The sequence below is a fragment of the Gobius niger genome (assembly GCF_951799975.1).
Source record: "Gobius niger genome assembly, chromosome: 14".
NCBI lineage: Eukaryota > Metazoa > Chordata > Actinopteri > Gobiiformes > Gobiidae > Gobius > Gobius niger.
In genome coordinates this window covers 29,098,600-29,118,126 of record NC_136865.1, presented here as the reverse complement: position 1 = coordinate 29,118,126, position 19,527 = coordinate 29,098,600, and the positions used below count along the sequence as shown (strand labels likewise).

Here is a 19,527-nt window from a genome sequence, read left to right as displayed (position 1 = left end):
GTCACACACAAACCGATTTCACACACAAACTTTCCCAGGTCGCAAAACCCTCTCCAGATCAAATGTGACTTCAGAGTAAACAAACATGGCGGATGGAGACGAGGCCATAGTTCGTACTTTGTTTTTAACTGCAAAAAAAAAACATCTCCGACGGCAACCGGACTTTCTGGTGCACCAGCTGTTTGGATTTTGAATCCGTGCTTCCTATCATCTCTTTCTGATTGGCTACACATCACTAGCCTGGCACGAGTCCGACTGACACCTATGTAAAGAGCGATTTGAATCTCGCTGAAAACCGCAAAACCAGGCAGAGCCAATCACAGCACGGGAGGCGGGAGTTAAAGAGGGGGTATTATGCTTTTTTCAATCACATAGCACCAGTCTATATCACACTACAATGATGTCGCAACCCTCTGTTGGTCTGTAAATGCAGTAAATTAGAAAAACTGCCTTGTATAAAATGTCTCTCTCAAAATGGCTGTAGTGAATGTCTTGAAATAGGCCTCTGTCTCTTTAAGAACCTCTGACCCTTTCCGACACGCCCCCTCCACACGCTGTCTGTGGCATCAGTGGGGAGGGGGTTCTGCTGAGGAGCAGTGGTTGGTTACTCGGCTGGTGACGAAAGCTCGGAGGCGTCTCCAGGAGGTGGGGGCGTTCCTAGGAGGACTCGGGCAAACCTATCCCTAAAATGGCCGCCATCAGAGTTTTTACAGATTACTCAAAAATACGTGAATGTGCCAAGGGCAACACTTCAGCATGTTTTTAATGAGGGAATGAAAAAGTCAATTTTGCATAATACCCCTCCTTTAACAGTGCGTCATCTTCCATGCTAGGATTTCCCATCAACCAGTGAACAGTGAAGATGGCGGCCATGACACAACTATCTTTTACCAGTGCCCTTTGTTCTGTTTTAAATGAGCTGGACTTGTGCTTAAAGCCACAGAAGCTGCTCTGAGGGTTTGATTGGTTCGCTCTCGTTCACACTGCGATTGTTAGCCCCGCCTCCAGTCTCGATTTGGAAATTGCGTCCTATCACCACAATTCCAGACTTATGCGACAGCGGGGCAGATGGTAGAGCGGGTCGTCTCATGATCGGAAGGTCGGGGGTTCGAATCCCACCTCCTGAAAGTGCACACAGTCGTTTTGTCCTTGGGCAAGACACTTCACCCACATTGCCCCCAGTGTCTGCGTACATTGGTGTATGAATGAGAGTATGAATGGGTGAGTGGATCCTTGCTGTAAAGCGCTTTGAGTGCCTGATGTAGGTGGAAAAGCCATTTACCATTTATAAACATAAATACATTCAACCTGAAGAGACTCACAAAGACAGACTGCGTTAGAGAGGTTTTATTGTGGCTCGGACCCCGGCAGAAGACTGTATTAACGATATAGAATACATGGCCAGAATCTTCCCCCGGAGCCCGGACACTGGTGGTGGTAGGGCGAGACTTGGGGCGGCCGGTCGACCCGATGAGCAGCCTGAGGAGGGGCGGAGGAGGGTCGCAGCACGGCTGGTCGAGTGATTGACCGGCAGGCTAAAGAAGGGGACCCTGGCCGATGAATGGCTGAAGCAGGAATAAGCAGTTGCGATGATTGGCTGACGTGAAGGTGTGGCTTGAGCTGGGACCGTGACTGGATGATTAGTGAAGGTTGCCGTTGATGAGGCGATGAATGAAAGCTGCAGGTACGTCTCCCAGGTTGAATCACAGTCAACAGACCGCTGCTCTTTTATCCTCGGCTCACCCCACACCATCAGAAAATCCAACATGTTGAATATAATATGAGATCAGAGCAGTCCCAGCGTCCTTCTGGGCAGACGAGAGCAGTCTTTACACACCAGGAATATCTGATAAGATTATTTTTGGAGCCATTACGATAATCAGAGCGTCCATAAGATTGTCAGAAGGAGAGAATCGGGGCTAAAATCGGCCTAATTATCCTGCCGTGGGAACCAAGCTTAAGCTGGAACTAAATCTGAGGCAGGTTATGTGCTGTATGTTAAAATGAAGAACCTTGCTAGTCATAATGAACCCTGAACTTACCCTGCTTACCCTTCTCTGGTCGGTGCATCATGTGGGAACAACACTATAACAAAACTTAAAAGCCCTAAACGCTCCACAGCGTAAACCAATAAATCCCACTGCAGATATATTATACTGGAAAGGGAAAGTCCATCTCTTTCTGCCGTATCTGACCTGAACCGCCCGGTGTCCTCAGCTTGAACCCCGTCTGATAAAGCGTCACAAATTATTCTGTGCGATATTCCAAAGTAATTACCGCTAATCATGTCTCCGCACTTTCCTCCCAAATTACCGTCGCTCCTCTGTCCGAAAATAATCCCCCTTCTGTGAAACCAGGAGCGTAGTTAAAAGCCGATCCATTATGAGCACGTCCCGCTTCTCCATGTCCGGAATAATACGCATTAGTTATTCAGCTCTGTGTCTGATTAGCCGTCATTTCAGGCCCACTTTTTCACATATTTGGAGGGAAATTATCAAACTTTGCCATCTGGAGTTCATAGGTCAACGCCGCTAATACAAAGGGACACATTATGCAAAACAGAGTCTTTTTGGAGATTTTATCCCGGACAATAAGGTATTAAAAACTAAATGCAGAGGATGAATTAGAAATACCTTTAACCCTTTAATAGTTTGCTCAACCGTTTGGTAGAAAACACTTTGTTGAATCATGTGTTGTTTCTAATTCTGCCTATCTCTGCCATTCTCTACCAAGTGTGCAATACTCAAAATATCCAGTTTAGATAAGGACTAGTTTGGACTGGTTTATGCTGGTTTGGACTTGGGTAGACTGGTTTAGATCTAGTTTTGATCAGTTTAGATCAAGTTTAGACTGGTTCGGATCAAGTTTGGACTCGTTTAAGATCAAAATTACTGGTTTAGATCACGTTTGGACTGGTTTAGATCAAATTTAGACTGGTTTAGATTAAGTTTGGACTGGTTTATGCTGGTTTGGACTGATTTAGATCAGGTTTAGACTGGTTCGGATCAAGTTTGGACTGGTTTATGCTGGTTTGGACTGGTTTAGATCAAATTTGGACTGGTTTAGATTAAGTTTAGACTGGTTTAGATCAAGTTTGGACTGGTTTAGATCAAGTTTGGACTGGTTTAGATCAAATTTAGACTGGTTTAGATCAAGTTTGGACTGGTTTAGATCAAATTTAGACTGGTTTAGACCAGTCTTAGATTGATTTATATCAGGTTTGGACCGGTTAAAAAAAAAAAAAAAAAGTTGTTTGTCTCACAAATGTTTTTTTTCTTATGGTTGTGGGCGTAGCTGAGCATTAGCAGTGCTAAGTAACTCTTGTCCCTAGAGGCCATAAGCGCAACTGCAGGTGTTGTAGCAAGTTGTGTTTATTTACTCATTAATTGTCCGTGAGAGTAAATACTACTCTGACAGAAAAGACAAAGGGACAGAGGGATATTGTTCATCCAATTACACAATGGAGATCACTCAAACTTGGCTGTAAATACTGTTTAAGTGGCGCTAGCCTACAGTTAGCTTGTTAGCTTATTCTTCGTGATTCTATTAGTGTGTATTGGTGACTCTGACCCGGATGCAGGGAAAGTTGCAATTGTGGTTTTCTGGCCAGAGACACCAGGGGGAGATGACCGATCTTCCCATTTAGACTTGTATTACCCCCAGAGGGACTACGGAAAGGATTTATTAAGGTAAACAAGTGGCGCAGATGGTCGTCTCATGATCGGAAGGTCAGGGATTCAAATCCCGCCTCCTGAAGGTGCACACTGTCATTGTGTCCTTGGGCTAGACACTTCACCCTCCTTGTCTCCAGTGCCTGCGAACACTTCCATTTTACCCATTGAAAGTCATTGGGATGTGCTGGAGAAGGCACAGTGGTCAGATTCTCCCATCACCATAACAAGATCTTGTTATGGTGGAAAAATGCATGTAGTGCTGGATCTTTTGACATGGAAGCAGCTTATCGAAAAACAATGCTGTGATCAAAGCTAAAGGCGCTACAATCAAATATTACAGTGTTCTACTTTTTTTGTGGTAACTTGTGTATCTTTTTGGCTGCAGGTGAATTTGTTATGAAAAATAACCCCTACTCTCCACTGACTTTGCAGCTTTTAACAGTCTTATCATATTGTTACCCTTTAGAAAGAAACAATTGTGTTTTGTTTCATTCGTGCATGTTTTAATCCGTGTCTAGAAAATGCCCCTTTGTGTTATTTTAAAGTCAATTCATTTTCATCTCATAATTGCGGCACAAATTGCCTCCCCCAGGCATTTCCACTTTCGCTTTGTGACTCACGTTCTGGATGCACATGAACAAAAACCTGTGGGTAAATATAGCACAGTTTAAAACAATGCTGTCTTGGCTTGGAGATGAGTTACCTGTTTTCCGTATATTTACATTATAAAGTTATAAAAAATGGACTTCCAATCTCAAAGCTGTGTCCAAAAGTCCGAAAACCCGAATAAACCCTCACGTCGGCGGCTTTTTCATTTGTCCTTTGCGGGGAATGATCCGACTCCGGAGTTCTTAGGTCAAACTTGTCGACATCAGGAGACATTAATACCCTTTGGATTGAAACGTTATATTGTAAAGAAAGCGTTAGCGCGGCCTGTCCACCTGTGATCCGCGCGGCCTTTCGCTCCCGCCGCTGATTAAATGGGAAATGTCAAGCGTCGAAAAGCTTGTTATGAATGCTCTTTAGAGGGAGAGGAGCTTAGGACGCGGAGCCGGGGGAGAGGAGAGTGTTTTAGAGAATGAATCGTGTCAGTTTTATTCTAATCTGATTTCACTGGGCCTTTTAGGAGATTGAGTTGCCTTCAGTGGATCACTTTAGGAGAGGGGGTGTAATCGTTGAGGCTGTAACGGTGAATATACAGCGTGATTTTGGTTGTTTTGTCTTGTAACTTGTAATTATCTGTAGTTTATTGTCTGGCTTGTGCAGAGGGGTACAAGTAAAACTCTTCGACAACAAGCAACATGAACCCAGAGGAGTTTACACTTTATTATCAACATATTCTGTATCTTTTGTGTAATCAGAGTATTGTGTTTCTTCGAATACTTTGAGTTGCAATATCTCCAGTGCCTGTGTTCATTAGTGTGATCTATGTAGGCGCGTGAAGATAGACAAACATATGTGAAAAGCTTGGTATAGTTTTTAAATCATGAATCAAGTATTTATCAAAGCTTTAAGGGCCTGTCTTACTGGCCTGGAGACTCGCCGTTGATCATGGAGGTGTCTCCAAGACGTCCCTGAAGATAAGGCGAGTCTCAAGGTAGTCTCTGCAAAAACAGATTCGATTTCAGTGGAGACGCAAATACTATTTGTTGTCCTCAACCTATGAGACATTTCCTTGGTGTCCCTGCAATGTCTCTGAGACCTGTCGGATACCAGGAGATTTCGAAAATAATGTTGTGATATTGGAGAACCGTAAATTCTCTAATACTGGCCTGTATTCCATTAGTGGCCGGTTCTCTGACAGAGGCCGGGTTCGCAGCTGGCGGAGGCAAATTAAAGCCGGTCTCTAAAACAGGCCGGGGCTATTATTAGAAACTATAGCGGTAGAAATATTCCCCATGTTAGGAATTTGTCTCATACTGGTGTAAATGAAAACTCACGTGCAGGAAATAAACAAACGGGAACCCGGGCCGATGGGGGACGCTGCGGAGGAGCTGATCCGAGCGTAACTTTGACACAGATTTAGCCACTTTTCAAACCTTCTGTGACGATATTTGGAAACAGGGCAAACAACAAATGTTGTGTGACCCTCCAGGGTTTTAATAAAGTCACCATCGCGTCTTCAAAGCACGTCCAGCTGCTCCGTGTGCAGGTCAGTCCACGCCTCAAAATAACTCCTCCGATCAGCGCGAGCGTCTCGTCTTCTCTCGGGTCAGTCTCATGATCGATCACAAACACAAACGCTCCGTCTAAACTCGCCTTTTACACAAGATAACAACAAATAATCCGGTCCGCGGTAAAAACGAAACAGAAACCTGCAGTGACATTGATGTCAAAGCTCCGTTAACAGCAACGAAACACTTCCTGTTGTCCCGACAAAATAAAAGACGTCAATGTTCCAGCCGCTGGGAGGAGGGTTTGAAATGTTTATTAATAAATGAACCTAATATTTTAGGTGCAAATGGACACAAATCTCGTTTTTCTTCGTTTTCCTGCGGGCTTCGTCCGTTTTGCTCAAATTCTCTAATTGTGGCCTGGCTCCAATAAAGGCCTGGTCCTAGATGCCCTTGAGTAAATAAAGGCCCCGGCCTATATTTAGAGAATTTACGGTAGTCCCTTTGTATGCTTGTATGCTTGTCCTAAAGTGATCACCTGCACTTCTTGACGGAGATTGTATACATTGCTTAAGGGGGCGGGGCTTTTGCGAAAAGTCAGTTAATACTGTTGTTCAAGAATCAATGGAAAGCCTCATGTGTATTTCTGGTTAAATTCTCATTAAAATCCTGCTCGTAGCATTTGCAGGCACAAAACCAGTGAGTATTGAAGTCACACGGAGAGCGATAACCCTCGTTGTTGTCGTCGTCAGGTAATAAAGGCGATCGAGGACGGCTTCCGGCTGCCCGCTCCGGTGAACTGCCCACCGCACCTGCACCAGCTCATGTTGGACTGTTGGCAGAAGGAGCGGACGGAGAGGCCCAGCTTCAGCCAGATCCACTCTGCGCTCAGCAAAAGCATCAGGTCTCCGGACGGCATCGGCTCGTCCACGCTCGCGCGCAGGTAACACGTGGTTTCCCTCACGTTGTGTCATGATCAATATGAGGCCATTGCACCGCTCACAGTCCATTCAGTTTTCACAACCAACCTCCGTCTTCTTCTCTCCCCCTTGTCTCCTGCAGGACGCTGAGCTCCTCCATCACGATAGCAGAGCGCCCCCTGCAGACGTTCCCCGGCTTCAGCTCGGTGGGGGAGTGGCTGGACGCGGTGGACATGGGACGCTACAAAGACAACTTCACCGCGGCCGGATACTGCTACCTGGAGTCTGTGGCGCGGATGACTGTGCAGTAAGTTCAGCGGTCGTGGTGGTAGCACAGACAGTTAAATAGGGCAGAGGGCGCCCCATAGTGGTCACTACGAGCTAACGACTCAGCCATGTTAGCAATTTGAAGGGTTTTTTAGAGCCACTATATAGAATGGGGTGACAAAGGGTGAAAAGGTAAAATATAGGACGCTGTTGTGCATGTTCAAACAAACACGTGCAGGTCAGCATGACAGGCCTGTGTTCAATAATGAAAATAATGAAATTTAAGGGACTATACAGAGTTTAAAAATGTTAAAATTATGTATTTTCCTCCCCCTACATGCTCCAGCCATGTCCTAACGTGTAGATAGGCTCAGACCTGTCCACCACAACTGCCTCTAAAATCCTGCACTGTCACTCAAAAAGGTGTTATTTCTGGTCCGAAGTGCCGTCATGCACGAGCTTAATATAGAAGGTGCAGTTACACAAATGACCTGAGGTGGCAGTAGTGAGTATAAAATCACGAACTTGCATCTAGCCCCTTTAAAGAGAGGCCAAAATGTTTCAACTTCGTTTGAACTAGCTGCTATTTCCTTATGGTTACAGGAGGAAGTCGGCCACAATATTCTTAATTTTACAGTCTATGGGTGATACTGGTACCGTCATGGGTCGGGGGATGGAGTTCATTCACCCGCGGAGGAACTCAAGAGTAGAGCAGGAGGAGGGAGTAGACAGGGACCCGGACGTCTTTGTTGCCTGGTGTTACGACCCGGCTCTACTAGGTATAGGACGTAACAAAAACCAAGATGTCAAATGGTAAAATAAAGTTGTAATTTAATAAAAGGAGTGTAAAAGGTAAACGAAGGAGTGACAAAAATAACCAAACAAAGGCTATTTACAGTGTTTACAAAAAGGTTAACCAAAACAAAGCTAGTCAAACTAAACAGACAAAATCAGGCCTAACAAAACCAAACAAAGTCATGACTAGAGTGTCACTTGATTCCACGTCACTACATTATAGTGAACGTCCCAAGAAGTGACACAAACTAAACACAACACACAGAACTAGTGTCTCTGAATACACAAAAGTTAACGTTAACAACGAAGAGACACAGCACACAAAATAGCATATTGGCCACAAAGGCCAACAGCCTACACACACACGAGTGTTCCCTGGACACACACAGTCATTAATGACACGAAGGGACACAAATACAAATACAAATGGTGTACTGGTCACACAGAGACCAGCAGCCCCGAATGAGCCACGGTGGAGTCCTTTTATAGGAGTGGCTGGCACAGGTGGCTTTAACAAGCTCTCCAGGTGTAGAACTGCTCCCCCAATTAGCAGCCAGGGCCCCAATGCGCTCCACCAATCGCAGCCCAGGACCACACAAACAAAAATATGCAAAAAGGAGGGAACCTGGAGGCCTGGGGCCGTAACACCTGGTCTGCCAGATGCTCCTCCTTTCTGTTCAAAAGAAGAACCGTCTGGGCCAATCATTTACCAATATCAATCCAATCATGCACCAAGAGATGGAAGCCGTCACTGTGCTCTTCCAAAACATGAAAGATGGCGGCGTGGCTACAGACACACTGTTTTCTTCAGCTCTTTTTCGTCTGTTTGAAATCATTTGCAAAATTAAATCCCTAAAACCAGAGCAAGAAACAGCGTTGGAAGCGTTCCTCGTGAAAAATGACGTTTTTGAAAACACCGCTTGCTCCAGCGTTTCTCTTATTGGTTGATCCCGTCTGTCAATCACACCCACCAGGGAATCACTGAGGTCACGCTCACTCCTAGACTACATATCTCTGAAAAGTCTTTGAAAAAGCAGGGACACCAGGCAAGCTTTGTTCAATAGCTGGACCGTATGGAACTTTCCCAACAGCCAATCAAATCTCTTAAAGTTTATATCGATCCGATCACAGAGTATGGTATCACGACAGGAACCAAATTAACTACGAGTAAAATACTATCTTTAACCGGATTTTCTTCTTGGAGCCGCCTATTCAGAGTTTTTTCATCCTGTTCTTAACGTACATTGATTGAAAAAGCTGTTGAGCGTTCGTTTCATTTTCCTACATTTCAAATCTGAACCGAGTTCCAAGCAATGACTCTTTGTTCCTTAAAGAGACTATATGGAGTTTAAAAATGTTAAAACTAAGTATTTTCCTCCCACTACATGTTCCAGCCATGTCCAAAGAGGTAGAATGAGCTCAGACCTGTTCACCACAACTGCCTCTAAAATCCTGTCACTCAGAAAGGTGGTAATTCGGGTTCGAAGTGCCGTCATGCACGAGCTTAATATAGAAGCTGCAGCTACGCATAAGACCTGAGGTGGCAGTAGTGAGCATAAAATGACTAAATGCATCTAGCCCCTTAAAGTTGGCCAAAACCACGTAGATCGGTCACATTTGTCTCCGCTCTTCTGGCCAATGCCTTTGTAAACCAATAACTTCCTTGTTTACAAAACACTCCGAATCCCACCCTCGTCATATCCAGCTTTTCTGATTAAGACGCTTGTCAATCTTACTCATCAGGAATTCAAAGAAATCCGCCCTGATCCCAGATACTTTGTAGAGAATAGGAAAGTCGTTCTTCTCTTTTGTACTCTGCACAGTGTGACGGCGGTTTCGATAAGCCCGCATTTACCACTGATTTTATTTAGTGCCTGAAACGTCGCGCCTCTTCCTTCCGCCGCTGAAGCTCAGACTGAAAGCTACAACACGTTCTTTGAATCTCAACGCGCACATCTTGATCCCCCGAAAGTTTTGGGGTTTGCCGCTCTGCACGCCACGGAGTTTTCCAGTTTATTACTTTCTAGTTTTCATTAAAAGATTGGAAGCTCGGAAATCATTATAATCCTTCCCAATATAGCGGCACAAAGTCAATATTCTGTCGGTGGATTTCTATTTATTCACACGGTTATCAATTCAATTATCACCTCCCTGCGCGCGCTGCTCTCATCTCGCTCAGCCTTTATTCTTACAGACGGGAAATGAGGCGCGCCGCAGATAAGGCACTTCGCTTAAACACATTCATATTACAGACCGGCTCACCCTGAACCCAGACTCTACACGGCCTCATGTTTAATTGATTTGTAGAGTGGTGGCATAAGTGTGGCCGGAGTGGACCTCGGCACTCATTTCAAACATCAGGTGCGACGTATATGCAAATCTGCCTTTCCTTTATGTATTACTGTACATGAATACTGGTCCTCCCGGCAGCTGAGAGGAGTACATGTATTTATTAAAGGGACATTTTGTTACATAAGTCGTATAGAGTAGTCATGGGATTCACGGAGCCGAGTCTTTGTGATCCGTTCATTTCAAAGAGCGTCGCAAGTAATAAAAACAGGCTACAAATGCATTTAGCTTTGACTTCAGTGTAAAAGCTTTAACTTGTGTGGCCTGCTCTGTTGTTGGGCTGATTCTTGTGTTCATCCGCGGAAGTTCTGGGTGAAAAAAGGATCCGTCTCTCTCCACAGTTGAGATCTGGTTTGAACCGTTCACCTTAAAAGAGCCGCTCGGTCATGAACGTCACATATGGTCTAGTTTTCTGAACGCTTTAGGCCAACACACTCTCGACACAAGAAATAAATGTTGGAATTACTTGAAAATGTGGTGTCAAATCAGGCCAGAGTTGTAAACTGTGCCTTATTTGTTAAATAATGTGTTTCATCAGTGTCAGTGACAGTGAGATCATTTACTCTTGTAACCTAACACCCCCCAATGGACCAGTGTTGAAAAGTATCACGTGCTATAACACTTTAAAACAAACATCTTCATCCAGTGTTATTGCTATGTCCATATTAAATAAATAAAACAACAACTTTTTACACCCAACCCTGTTAATTCAATGTTAAATGATATTTAAAATGTTATTAATATGACTTGCTTTAATCTTATTTATTTATTTATCTATCTATCTATCTATCTATCTATCTATCTATCTATCTATCTATCTATCTATCTACCTCTCTATCTATCTATCTACCTCTCTCTATCTATCTATCTACCTCTCTATCTATCTATCTATCTATCTATCTCTCTCTCTCTCTCTCTATTTATCTACCTCTCTATCTCTCTCTCTCTCTATCTATCTATCTACCTCTCCAGCTCTCTCTCTCTCCTCTCTCTCTCTATCTATCTATCTATCTATCTATCTATCTATCTATCTATCTATCTATCTATCTATCTATCTATCTCTCTCTCTCTCTATTTATCTACCTCTCTATCTCTCTCTCTCTCTCTCTATCTATCTATCTATCTACCTCTCTATCTATCTATCTATCTATCTATCTATCTATCTATCTATCTATCTATCTATCTCTATCTCTCTCTATCTATCTATCTACCTCTCTATCTATCTATTTATCTATCTATCTATCTATCTATCTATCTAATTTGTTGTACGCTTGTACAATGACAATAAAGCACATACTTATTGGTAAATCTAGAACAAATATTCTACAGGGGGATGATTAGGATATTGTTGCACAGACACTTTTTAATTTTTCACTTTATTCTCAAAATTGAAAAAGCTGCACAGTGAAGAGAAGCAATAGGAGGGTAATGGGTGGGGCTTTATGAGATCATGTGAAAACCAGGAAGTGAAACTAGATATTTTGTTTTCACTGTTTTAGATCGATATTGTATTTTCTAGCCTTCAAAGTGTCAGATAACGATAAAGAGGAGTTTGAGATTATCACCAAATACCTCCAAAAGTATAATCCAGCAGCTGCTCTTTAAACCAGCAGTTCCCACACGTATTCATGGTGTTGTTTCCTGTCTCTTCAGGGACGTGATGAGCCTGGGCATCACCTCGCTGGAGCACCAGAAGCTCATACTGACCGCCATCCAGTCGCTCCGGGCGCAGGTCATCCAGATGCACGGCCGCGGGGTGCAAGTCTAACGGACACTTCCTGCTTCCCGTTTCCTTATTTTTGGACAACGCCGCCGTCCGATCCGATGGGAGGAGGAGGAGGAGGGAGGAGGGAGGAGGTGGGACGCAACGACGCTCCTCCACAAGCTCCTACCACTGTTTCCTAAAGCCTTCCTCTCGATTCCAATCTTCCTTACGTCTACGCACCCCTTTTTTGGAGACGAGCTCGCTTTGTCGACGCCAGGGGGAACCCGCGGTGGAGCGACGTCATGTTGAAACTTTTACGGTGACTTTCGAACTCCCGTTGGCTGTTCCCGAGCGTTAGCATCTGCACATGCGAGGGTTTGAGGTTGAAGTTATTGGAGAAATCATGGAACTTGTGCAACGCGTGCCAAGGTGATGCTACTGGAGACGCTCGGGATTAGCATCGAACTATGGGTTTCCGAAAGACTGATGAAAAATGGATTGTAAAAGCTCTGAATGGCAAGAGCGGCGTCGGAATTTCTGCAAAATTAGCTTTGATTTGCGAGAAAAGCTACGTAGAGTCCGGCGATCTCTTCCATCGTGAGCGAACCGTAGAGTCCAGTCGCGAACGATTTTGACGTTGAGAGAGCATGACGAAAACGCTTGTTCAAGTAAAAAAAAAAAAGTTGTGTTCGGTCTTTTCGCGGCGGGAAGTTTCAAAACAAAAAAGTGGATCGTGTTTGAAGATGCTAGACCAGTATTTACAGCGGTTATTGAAGCCGATGGATGGATTTAAGTATTTTCCGTGCACTCAAATGTTAGACTTGGATACCCCCCTTTTCTTAGTAATGACGACTTTCTGAAACACATTGGATGATACTGAAACCTGGATGATACTGAAACCTGGATGATACTGAAACCTGGCATGGACAAAACGGACAAAACTCTGAGCGGAGACGAATTGGAGGAGCGATCTCTTCAAAACGTCGAGAATTTGAAGTTCTTGAAAGCAAGGAGCAAACTCTCTTAGCATCTTAGTATCCGAAGGACAAGCTGTTCAAGAACCGTTTCGAATTTGGCGAGACTCTTTCTGCCAGATCCAAGAGGCGGATTCCTGGAAACGCTTGGGCTCTTCCATGACGACGCCTCCTTTTCTTTGCGGTTTGAGGAAGTCACGGGATGGAAATGCTAAAAGTTTGTGAATGGGTTTTACAGTTCGATCGGAAACACGACTCGACCATCACGCGTCTGGACTCTTTTTTTTCTTTCGTCAATGGTTTTGCTGTTTGGGACTTGGAGATGCTGATCGTGACTGGAATGTACTTTTTAAAATGGTCCCGTTTAAATGGTTGATGTGTGAAGTGAACGTTAGCTTCAGTCAGGGCTGAACTAATGGCAGTGAACGGGAGTGGACAAGAAGTGGCTTTGAATTTGCTCCAACGATTTTGATTCCGTTTATTGCTTTGTTGTGGCCCTTGTAGGTTCACGATGCTGCCGACAAACTTACAAAGGCAGGGATGGGTCTGAGTCACATATTTAAGCTGCAAATGACATTGATGTTGCAAATTTAGAAAGAAACACACAATTGTCAAGATATTAATGAAAAAACGAGTGAAAAGACAAATGTACAGTTTGACAACGTATCAGTAAAAGATTTTCTTTAGTGCGGATTTGACCTTGCTTTCCGTCCCAGTGGCCTCTGTGAGACTCCAGGATCAATTTTATTTCATTTTTTTAGGTTTTCTGGATGGAATCATGAAGACAGTCCCATCAGCAGTGAAAACCTTCAAGAACCCTCAAAACAATAGGTCCTGGAGTGTCTCAGAGGCCACTGGGACGGAAAGGTGTTAAGGGTCCCATTTCGAAACAAATAAATCCATCCCTCCATTTATGCTTCACACGTTCCTAATGTCCCGCCTGTGTTCTGGAAACTTACCACCAGAGGGCGCTGGAAGTGATAATGCATTGAACAAGAAGAAATGGCGACAATGGCGACACTCACTATGTTTTTTACACCATATTTACTGAAGCTGGGGTGGGTGAAATACTTTTAATCACGCTGGTTTTTGTATCAGCCCAAAATAGTGGAAGCTTTTTCAGTGCATTGACTCAATCAAGCTCTGGAGCTCCCGCCTTTTTGCCCTTTTAAGGAACAGGCAGCCACGTTTGGGGCCATTACTGTGAATGGGGCTGAATGAAACTCATCTGTATTTTATTATATCTATGGTCTTCATATACATTTCAAACAGAGAGAACAAATGAATCTTTAATCACCCTTATGGCTGGGTCACACTTATATCAACTTCTTTTCCCATAAAAAGTTGCATAATGCAGCTTTAATGACTGCAATATTACACTGGACAAGTGGATTTGGGTGTCGGGAAAGAAAAGAATACTTTCCTTTTAACTTTACAAAAAAATGAAGATTTTGTTTTTAAGTGAAGGCAACGGTCCTTAAAGTGATAGTATGGAAATCTAAAAGTTTAACAAATTTTGTAAAAAATCAACCGCCTGGTTTTGCTTTTTGATGTAAAGTAAGTACAAATATTCATAAATTATTTTTTGTTAAGTCCCTCCTTCCCAGATTTCTGCAGCTAATCAGAGTCTAGTATCCTCCCGTTGACCAATGAGACGAGCTTTTCCTGTGAACCAGCCTATCAGATCCAATCAGGAAGGAGGGGGAGGAGCTTGATTGTTTACTTTCAAAATGTTCATGCTCTCCTCATTTTGCAGAAGGGCTTTCTGATCCAAGAGGGGAGGAGTTCACTGTCAGATCTCTCCTGACTTTGCAAACTTACAGACTATCACTTTAATCAGTATTGCCTCACTTTGGAGCCCTGGATATTTCAACAAATAAGAACTCACAGTGTTAAAATATTAGGCTTTTGCAATTTATGGAAATCGAATCCGAGTCCAACTTTGAATTTGTATTTACTCGACAACAAAAACTGAAATCGTTAGGTTGTATAATATTCTTTGCAAACAAGCAGTTATCGTCTGTGCTGTTTTAGTCCTATTCTGAACTGGATCTTTATTTTATTTGTCAGAAAGAGGTTTAAGTCAAAGAAGTGCTGCAAACCGACCGATCGTCCACTCCTCTTCACTTGTATTAGCAGAAACACACCATCCCACCATTGTCAAAGTGAAGGGTTTCATTTATGCTTTAATATTACTTTGTCCTTTTTAACTATATTTTCACCTTTTCTTCTTGATATTTTCTTCCTTTGTCCTTCCCTCTCAGTATTCCAGATGTTAATAATATTATATCAGGCCGACTCTGGGAGACGGCCGCACACGCGTTTTAAATATTTATCATTAATTTATTTATGTTTGACGACTACAGCCTCTTCGGAATCGATTTATTTAACTTATGTAAGATATTTAAGGTGTTTTATTGTTGTTATGTTGTGTTGATTTTCTGATGCGCACAGGGTAGTATTTACAGTTTTGTACAGGCATGAGGACGTTTCTGCTTCGGACGCTGAGGGCCGTGGACTTTTCCTCAACATCTTTGACCCATCGTTGCATATTTTTGAGATTTCTATGTTCATTTCGTCCCGTCGTACTTCTTCTCTATACGTTTATTTATGGACAACCCAAAGCTTCTCGTCTTCGTCAGCGTCACCACAGCCGTGACCTGTTTCTACCGCAGTTAAAGCCACTATGCAGAACATTAAGGTTATTTATATGTTGCTGCATCACAAAACAGAGATGCTAAACGGGCTCGTAAAGATCAGCCAGGCACAGACACGGATATTTATGCATTTAGAAAAAGACCTCATGTGTCTAAACCTCATGATACAGACCGCATCTCTGGAATTGCCCATATATGGTCATGTTTGAAAACACTTAAGGGGGAAAACAATTATTCAAAAACTACTTTAACAAATGTTGAATTATGAATATTGTTTTCTACTAAATAAAGATTCAAAGACATGGAGAGGAGCAAAGTGGTTCAACAGCCCATAAATACATAAATAACCGAGAATGCTAACACGATGCTTCATGCGTAGCGCTAGCTCCGACTGCCGTTTTTCCGCTTCTACTGAACAATCTGCTGTGAGAAAATATCCATATGGGCCCGAGTTACACTTGACTTTATTTATGTTTGATGAATAAGTTCATATTCCACCAGAAAATGGCTAAAAAGAGTGAAAAATTGTGTTTTATTTTCCCCCTCAGCGAGGCCACACTCCCGTCTGTACAATGGTCGATGAATGTGCTTCTCTGTCCTTGTGGTGGAGCTGACATTCCTGTAATACCACCCCCTGGTGGCCAGGGGCGACTCCAAGAGACACTTGGGAGCATTGATTCTAGTGAGACTTCAGACGTCCCAAGAATGGTTTAAAAGCCTGACTCCAAAGAGTTTTTCTTTTTCTAAAAGTGACCCATGTGACCACGCTGGGGGAGGTCACATTTGTTTATCAGCCCGAAAAAGAGGAAGCCTTTTCAGTTCATTGACTGGCTCCATAGCCTGTTAATCAAGCTCTGGAGCTCTGTGGAGGCTCCGCCCCCTGAGCGCAGGGCTTCCCGCCTTTTTTGCCCTTTTAAGGAACTGGCTGCGTAAGAGGAAACAGAGCGGCCAGTAAGATTCACACACGACTCGGGACCTTTTCAGGGCTGAATAGTTATTAATCTCTAATTATTATATCTAAGCGTCTGTAATGTGCAACGTCTCCATGGAGACGAGCTTGAAAGTTCCCAAGAAAGTCACAAGTTTGAGGGGAGGAAAGACACATCCAGGTGGTTCGTTCTTCTAGGTTTCAAAACAATTCAATCGAATCACATAGATACACGAGAAGACAGACAACAGCTCGATTTCTCAAAACAAGAGCCAAAAACTGTTATTATTATAAAGAAGGATCTGCGTTAAAGAAACTAATAAAATGCTCCTTGGAGGGTCTTACTCGGTCAATGAGGAGACAGGATTGGAATAGTGATTAGAATGATGAAAGCCGAGTCTCACCCCGCCCTTTTTTTAGTCGACTTGTTTATTGAGCACTGTATTTGACTGTGACTAAAAAGTACATGAATAAAAAGTAACACCAGCGATAAATAGCTACAATAAACAAAGGCTCCAACACCTCCGAAAGTCAAATGTTTCTCCCATTATTTTAACTGTTTAAAGGAACAGGCCACGGTTATTCCACACTGAGACATGTTCTTACCTGAGCTTAGACGAGTTGATGCGTACCTGTCTGGACTTTACGTGTGACCTCAGTCACGCAAAAAGACCGAAGATGTTGTTAGCATTTAGCCTCCCCTCCTACTAAATAAAGATACAAAGACATGGCGAGGCGCAAAATGCCTCAACAGCCCATAAATACTTCAAAAACGGACATTGCTAACCAGGAAGCTAACATTAACTTCGTCAGCAACAAGTGCAGTTTTTTTGCTTTATTTCCAATAATTTGCAGTGGAAACACATCCATTTGGCTCGACTTCATTGGTGTGTGATAAATATGTTTATAAATATAGTAGCTGATCATTAAACGCCTGTCTAGTGTCGCTGAGCTGTGTCTTTATGCATCAGCGTTTAGACAGTTTCGCTCTGAACGCCCTCGGGAGAAAAAAAACCTTGTATTTAGCTTGTAGCAATAACAATTCTGATGTCATTACCCAAAGGGGAAACTATTAGACTGACCATAATTGGCTTGATTCACAGATTGTAAAATGGTTCTAAGCCTTTACCTTTCGGGGGCGACTCCTTTCACAAACCAGGCTTTCATTTCTTTTCCGAACCTCCGATAATTGTAATTCTGGTTCTCCGTGTTCCCCCCTCGTGTTTGCAGGGCATTACTCCACACTCTCAGTCTCACTATCGCCTCAAGTTGCATCATTTCTTGCTGAAAAAAGCTGCAGGACATTTATTTATGGTCCATGTTTCACACTTTAAAAGCGACTCGACTCCGGCTTCACCCCCTCCGTTACTGTGACCAGGACTTTGACCGTGTTTATAATGTACATATGTATTTGAAAATGCCAAATCTATTTTTATAATTTGTTTGCAGAACTCTGTGCTGATTATACTCTTCACTGTGTCAAAAAAAGTTTTACGTTTCGATTTTAGGGCAAAAGCCGCAAAAAATCTGTCGTTTGGGATAAACTTGTTTCTTTGTTAGTTTTTTGATGATTTTTACCTGTTAGAATAAACCTGATGGCTGTTGAAATAATGAAACGTGTTATTAAAAAAATCCGCAATGAAAAGCGTGGACTCGTTTCTTTCTTTATGGAAAACCTTGGTCGAATTTCTTTCATAGAGTTTTATTTCTAAGTTTGTTCCACTATTTTTCAATAAATACAGTAATGTGTCATAACCAGAGGTGGTCAAAGTACTTTCACTGCTTTATACAAATCCATTGAAATAAAAAACTTTGTAGCTTTAAAAACACAAAAAATGTGTCCGAATTCTAAAACCCATACGGCAACACAGTGGCATTGGCAGTACATCTTCACAGCGCCACCTACTGTGCATTTTAACCCCTTGACGCCTGAATTTATTTCCAATCATACAAAGAATATATTATTAGTGTGTTTGGGTTTATTAGACATTGACATGAAAAATTCAACCTGAAATGTGTCAATTATAATAGAATAAAAACAGCAATAGAAGAAAAAAAAAGATCTATAAAACAGATGTTGAAGCTTAAATAAAGTTGCCTTGAGTTACCAGCTAGCGTTATGTTTGTTTACTTAAAAAATAAAGTTGCCTTGAGTAGCCAGCTTGCGTTATCTGTTTGTTTACTTATAAAATAAAGTTGCCTTGAGTGGCCAGCTTGCATTATCTGTCTGTTTACTTAAAAAATAAAGTTGCCTTGAGTTGCCAGCTAGCGTTATCTGTTTGTTTACTTAAAAAATAAAGTTGCCTTGAGTTGCCGGCTTGCGTTATCTGTTTGTTTACTTAAAAAATAAAGTTGCCTTGAGTTGCCAGCTAGCGTTATCTGTTTGTTTACTTAAAAAATAAAGTTGCCTTGAGTTGCCGGCTAGCGTTATCTGTTTGTTTACTTAAAAAATAAAGTTGCCTTGAGTTGCCAGCTAGCGTTATCTGTTTGTTTACTTAAAAAATAAAGTTCCCTTGAGTTGCCAGCTTGCGTTATCTGTTTGTTTACTTAAAGAATAAAGTTGCCTTGAGTTGCCAGCTTGCGTTATCTGTTTGTTTACTTAAAAAATAAAGTTGCTTTGAGTTGCCAGCTAGCGTTATCTGTTTGTTTACTTAAAAAATAAAGTTGCCTTGAGTTGCCAGCTTGCGTCATCTGTGCGTTTACTTAAAAAATAAAGTTGCCTTGAGTTGCCGGCTAGCGTTATCTGTTTGTTTACTCAAATAATAAAGTTGCCTTGAGTTGCCGGCTAGCGTTATCTGTTTGTTTACTTAAAGAATAAAGTTGCCTTGAGTTGCCAGCTTGCGTTATCTGTTTGTTTACTTAAAAAATAAAGTTGCTTTGAGTTGCCAGCTAGCGTTATCTGTTTGTTTACTTAAAAAATAAAGTTGCCTTGAGTTGCCAGCTTGCGTTATCTGTGCGTTTACTTAAAAAATAAAGTTGCCTTGAGTTGCCAGCTTGCGTTATCTGTGCGTTTACTTAAAAAATAAAGTTGCCTTGAGTTGCCGGCTAGCGTTATCTGTTTGTTTACTCAAATAATAAAGTTGCCTTGAGTTGCTGGCTAGCGTTATCTGTTTGTTTACTTAAAAAATAAAGTTGCCTTGAGTT

General features: G+C 42.5%; 1 protein-coding gene and 1 long non-coding RNA gene across 2 annotated transcripts in view; one reads left to right on the top strand and one right to left on the bottom strand.

Moving 5' to 3' along the window:
• Positions 1 to 12,081, top strand: part of epha10 (EPH receptor A10) — a 418,807-nt gene extending 406,726 nt beyond the window's left edge. The window contains exons 16-18 of the mRNA XM_079570885.1: positions 6,541 to 6,731; positions 6,851 to 7,015; positions 11,773 to 12,081. Coding sequence (XP_079427011.1) covers positions 6,541 to 6,731; positions 6,851 to 7,015; positions 11,773 to 11,887 — 471 coding nt within the window. The 3' untranslated portion in view covers positions 11,888 to 12,081. The remainder of the gene's footprint in view (positions 1 to 6,540; positions 6,732 to 6,850; positions 7,016 to 11,772) is intronic.
• The window catches only part of LOC306973998, an 818,053-nt gene that overhangs the window by 765,851 nt on the left and 32,675 nt on the right, over positions 1 to 19,527 (bottom strand). The window lies entirely within an intron of this gene.